Source organism: Neopsephotus bourkii, unplaced genomic scaffold (genome assembly GCF_033783945.1).
Source record: "Neopsephotus bourkii isolate Nb327-2 ecotype Australia unplaced genomic scaffold, CSIRO-AGI_Nbou_v1 NB_1630, whole genome shotgun sequence".
NCBI lineage: Eukaryota > Metazoa > Chordata > Aves > Psittaciformes > Psittacidae > Neopsephotus > Neopsephotus bourkii.
In genome coordinates, this window is record NW_026902105.1 from 2,786,703 (window position 1) to 2,792,092 (window position 5,390).

The 5,390-nt window shown below is 48.9% G+C and overlaps 1 protein-coding gene across 1 annotated transcript; it reads left to right on the forward strand.

Moving 5' to 3' along the window:
- The first annotated feature begins 1,021 nt into the window (after positions 1-1,021).
- Positions 1,022-3,338, forward strand: ODF1 (outer dense fiber of sperm tails 1). Its single transcript, XM_061373541.1, has 2 exons — positions 1,022-1,385; positions 2,900-3,338. Exons 1-2 carry the CDS (start codon positions 1,153-1,155, stop codon positions 3,207-3,209), a joined length of 543 nt encoding a protein of 180 aa, XP_061229525.1. The 5' UTR covers positions 1,022-1,152; the 3' UTR covers positions 3,210-3,338.
- Positions 3,339-5,390: the final 2,052 nt, after the last annotated feature.

Genomic DNA, 5,390 nt, shown 5'->3' on the forward strand with positions numbered 1-5,390 from the left:
CCCTCCTCTGGGCAGGCATAGTGATGAGAAGGAATGCCACAACAAATATAAGTCTACGTAGATTACATTCATTGTAATGGGCAGTGGTACCAGCGTGTAATTTTGTGTACAAAAGCAATGGGAAAGCCAGTACTGGGTGTGCATCATGTGTGGAGAAGTCCAACCAAGCACCCAGGCCTGAATACAGTGTGTGGATTGGATGGCTTACTGCACACCAGGCAAGAAGACACTTCTTGGACCACACTGTGAGCACCTTGCCTTTCCCTGGCACTCACTGGGGGAGCTGCTCGTGCTCCTGGGGGTGCCAGCTCCCCACAGACCATCCCGATGCTTCTGGTTGCCTTTGCCTAGCACCACAGCAGGCCATGCTGCGTGCCAGCAAAACACACGTAGGCTTCACGTGTCCAACAAAGCACCTGCACATAGGGGAAAGCCATAAAGAGCAATTGCAGCTTTCTTTAATTTATAGCTTTTATTTGAGGCTGTAGTAAACAGCAGCAAAAGCAGAGAGGAGGGGAAGGCTGCAGGGGGACGTGCTTTTTCAGCAGGTTGGCAGCAGCCTGCTGCTGGGTGTGCATTTATTCCCCTTCTCCCAAGGCAGTGGCGGTCAGGACCTGGGAATGGGAATCCCCACAAGTTTAAAGAGGAAACCTAGGTTAAAAGCCCGAGCAGAGACCTGGGCTGTATTCATGGTGGTTCCTGTCTGGAGTGGAAATGGGCAGCTTGCATTCCCTCTGCATTGCTGTGCCAGGGCAGGGGAGGGGAACAGCATGGACAGCCATGCTGAAGCAGCATTGTGTGTGAAACCTCACCCAAGTCACACTCCCTATGGCCCATGGCTCCACTGCCCCGCCATTGCACACATGTCCCTGCCATTCCTCAAGGCCCCCTGCCATGGGCTCCCCTGGTCCATGGTGGGAGCTGCAGCAGGAGAAAGGTGGTGTTGTGCATGGAGCTGGGCTGTGCCTCCCATGGCAACTGTGGAGCTGTGACATGTCAGCGCTCCCATGATGTCACAGGGAGCCTGGTGGAAGGCTGCAGGAGCACCGCCAGTGCTGCTCATACACTCAGCTCCAACAAAGCTCGAGGCAATATTTCCCCTTGGCAAGTGCAGGCTGCCGCGGCCGCAGCCCCAATGCACTTTGCAGCACGATGTCGTGGCACGATCACCTTTCGGAAGAAGCCAGGCAAGATCTGAGGCAGGTGGAGACAGAGATGCAGAGAGAGATGAGGCTGCTGGACCTGCACCTGCAGCAGCTCCGTGAGGATCTGCCTACGTGCTGCCCACACCATGTGCGGCCCTGCTGCCTGCACCAGCCTGACGCCTGCCCCTGGGAGAGAAGGGCCATCACCGCGAGGATGGATGTGGAGCGGGAGCTCAAGAGGTAACTCTGATTCCCCTGCTTTCGGCAGGCATCTGCACCCTTTAAGATGGGATGAAGGGAGGCTTGGCATCAGAACCAGGAGCAGAGGTGTAAACAGATAAGCAGGACAGGAGAGAAATAGCCACCTTCGGAGAAGTTAGTTGAAAAGGAAATGGGAAGGCATGGCCAGGCAGTCTGAGAGGAGCCATGCAGGCAGCACCTGTGCCAAAAACAATTTGGACCATGGTGCTGTGGTATCAACCATCTCGCAAACTGCACCTGAAGTAAGGTACACAGGAAGATCCAAAGCTGTTCAGCTGTGGAACAGGGTCTGTCTTCAACATAAAATCAGTTTAAATCTGGTAAAACAATTATCTTCATAATTAGCCAAAATGTGACTGCATAAGGGGTGCAGCACACCACAGATGTGTCCATGTTTTTCCATCTCATACAGTAGGAGGAATAAGTGTCAGAACTTCTGCATCTCCATTTTGACCACTGGTGTGATGAGGCTCTCCCTGAGTGCCAGGCTCCCCCCTAGCCCTGCCACACTTGGGACAGCTTCTTGGTTAAAGCTCAAATCCATACCACTGCCATCTGAAACCACACTACAGCAGGAGTTCAGCCCATCGCGCTGAGGAATTCAGCTATCCCTGCCCACAAAAAATGCTGGGAAGCTCCAGTTCTCCTCAGCACATTTATTCTCCTCTGACCAGCACTATAAAAAAAGACCAGAGGAACAGGTGGAGGAGCCAGCTCTCAGAGAGCACAAAAACCACATCCCCAAATCCCCACACCAGGTTGAATCTCTGCAGGCTTTAAGTAGGATTGCTGAAATGGGGGTGCCTGGTTAATGAACTGCTTGTTAGGGATTTCTCACCTTAGTGATCATGGTTCCCTCATTGCTTACGCTATTTCCTCTTCCATTACACCCATTATCTTTTTGATTTGTTGCCTTGGGTTCAATTTAGCTATTGTATCTGAGATGGCCCTTCCATTGCCTACTTTACAAATGGTTTCAGTAACAGCCACCCCTCTGGTTGAGCAGAATCACTGTTTGACAGTATTAGAAACCATTTTAATGGCTCAGTGAGCCTCCAGCCCAGCTCTGCAGGATCATTTGGGTTTGGGCTTTTTTTTTGCCAATGTGTCTCTTATCCACTGATCACTTTAAACAAAACTAGAAAATGTGATCTCTTGTAGCTGTTCAAAATGTAGGACAAGGTGTAGGATGGACACACATGGCTTTGTGGTGGTATGTATGTGTGAAAGACGAGTGCTGGCTTCTCTGTATTAGGTGAAAGAGCTTTTAAGCTCCTCAATTGCCCCATCCCAAGAGAGGACACTAGAGTACTCCTGACTGCTGTGGCATGCAGGTGGGAGCTCCTTCTGATGGTGCAGAAACCACCCCAACTGCTATGCATCAGCATGAATAGGGATCCAGTAGTTTCCTGTTTATTTCTCTTGTCCTGAAGTTGGTCCACACATTCCTCTGTGAGTTGGACTGAAAGGCTGTCCTCTTGTTTTTATTCCAGCATACAAAGAAGACTTAACAAGATGGTACATTCTTTCCATGATCACAGACTTTTGGCTTTGATAGACATGAAGGGGTTTGACCCCAAGGAAATCTCTGTAACAGTGAAAGACGGGAAGGTGAAGGTGGTAGCGGAGCACAAGGAGGAGTTCAGCACCTCCAGAGGGAAGGAGTATAACTACAAAAACATCTCTCAGGAAATCAGCCTGCCATTGGGTGTGAGTGAGGACGAGGTGACCTACTCGTTATGCCCCAATAACGTTCTGAAGATCGAAGCAGTAAGGTGCTGCCCTTGTCTTCCGAGCACCTGAGCCACAGCAGGGAGCAGCACCCAGGCACAGTCATTCCTCTGCCACATCTCCCCATCAGCTTTAGGTCTGTTCCCTTAATCATGCACCAGCAGCTCCCTGGGCCTCTTCCTAAATAAAAGGCAGAACTCTTGAGCAGATATGTGTGTGAGCCTCATCTTGAAGGGGTCTGGTGGGCAAAAAATGAGTGCCAGCAAGAAGATGCAAAGATGGCTTTGCGCATACTTTGCAGTAATTTTCTGTGTACCAAAGGCATGGCTGGAGGTAGCGTGGTTCAGAGCAGGTGTTGCTGTTGCATATGACCTCATGCATTTCAAAGGCTGAAAGGCACCTTTTACCTTCGGTCACATTTCTCTCAATCCCACCACGTCCTTTTGAGCTGTAGGATATTTCTAGGGAGAAAACACCAATAATAAACACCTTGAGGGGAGGAGCCTCCTCCCCCAAAACAAGCTGTGCTGTTTGTTCCCTCAGTTTGGTTCTTGCAGAGGCTGCCCAGCAGGGAAAAGCCATGGATGAAGGAGAGAGAACTTCTCCTTAAAAGATGGTGGGACTAAAGCAGGGCACTTACCAGCTGAGGAGGGGATGACTAAAGCATTTCCTGCTGTAGGAATTGATAGCTCCAAGTTAATATAAAAACATTTCTCATGTTGGAAGAGGGGGAGAATTGTCAGTGTAATTTCTTCAAGATAAGATTAATGAAAAATTCAAGGCCCAAAGTGGGACCTCACATAGCTGCAGCCCCTGCTCTCCCTGAGCACAGGGAGCAACAGGATCAGTGGGATGGGGGTGATGACAGGAGGTTGCATTTGCTGCCCTGGCCTCAGTTCCAGTGCTCACCACCCTCATCATAAAAAAATTCTTTATTGCATCCAATCTAAATCTACCCCCTTGCAGCTTAGAACCCGTTGTCCTTTGTAAAAAGTCTCTCTCCGTCTTTCTTACAAGCCTCCTTTATATACCTATGCCACAAGTAGCCTGGTTCTGCTGATGCTGGTTGAGGATGTTTAGAAATAAGCCACACCTCAACGAGGAGCCTGTAAAGGGAGCCTTCCGTGAGAGCAGCGTCAGGGATAGGGACTGGGGATGCTACAGACCCTCAGCAAAGACCACCTTGCAAAGCAACACATCAAGTAATAAAACAGATGCCCCTTTGGGATGAAGTCTTTGCACTTAGTAACTATTTCTACAGAAGCTGTCAAAGTGTGCAGAAGAGAAGCAGATTTCAACACCTCTCATCTACCCGTTACTTCAGGCTTGCAGAATATGTCAAGTCCCTCAGCAATGGAAGGGCTGGCTATGACTGCTCCTATCCTTATTGCTCATCCTTTAACATATGCTCTTCACACTTTGTTCCTAAATTAGGCTCCTAGCACCAAATTACACTCCCAAGCAGCAAGACTTTATTGACAGATACAACTTTATTCCCAGATTTCAAGACCAGAAGGCACTGTCAGATCATCTGCCCTAATCTGTTGTATTATCTTATACCGCAATTAAACTGCCCGCAGTCTAACTTCCAGGAAGGTATGTAGCCTTTATTTGAAGACTTCAGGATACAAACTCCAGCATGTTTCTTTGTATTTTGTTCCAGCTGGCAATTTCCTTGTAATTAAATGCCAGGCCTTGTTACCAACACAAAATCATCTGGCATCATCAGTCCTTTTTTTCTCTGCCAGGTAACAGAAGCTCTCTGCAGCTGACTTTGTAGTAACTCAGCAGCAGCTATGAACATCTCCTACTCTGTAAGCAAGTCACTTTTCAGTCTTGAAATCCTGAAGTTTTCCATTGCAGGACCTGGTGTCCAACTCCAATATCTTCAGCTCATTCTTGCCCCTTTTCAAGTTTCCAGAGCCAGTGGCAGAGGTGGCCACCAGGACTGGCTGCAGTAATTCCCTTTCCCACCTCCTCATGCTGCAGATGTGGAGAAGGTTGGTGTGGCACTCCAGGGGACACAAGGAAGCATCTGGGGGGAAGTACACTTCAATTACTGAAGGAAAAACTGCTTGGTATACATTTTTCTTGCAGAAATGAGGCACAAATAGCCATTTTTTCCCTACTGATCAGGACTCCCAGTGTTTACATCCAAACAGGACTTGCAGGCTGAGGGACACATCTTAGGGGCATTCTGAAGAGAATTCCTAATTCATTTTATATCCTGTGGGATGCTGATCTGGGCTGGTA

What these genes read in the sequence shown, in the direction of transcription:
- ODF1 (XM_061373541.1), top strand. Translation starts at nt 1,153, where the DNA reads ATGTCGTGGCACGATCACCTTTCGGAAGAAGCCAGGCAAGATCTGAGG. An exon ending in GTGGAGCGGGAGCTCAAGAG is followed by an intron (nt 1,386 to 2,899) that starts GTAACTCTGATT and finishes TTTTTATTCCAG; the next exon opens with CATACAAAGAAGACTTAACA.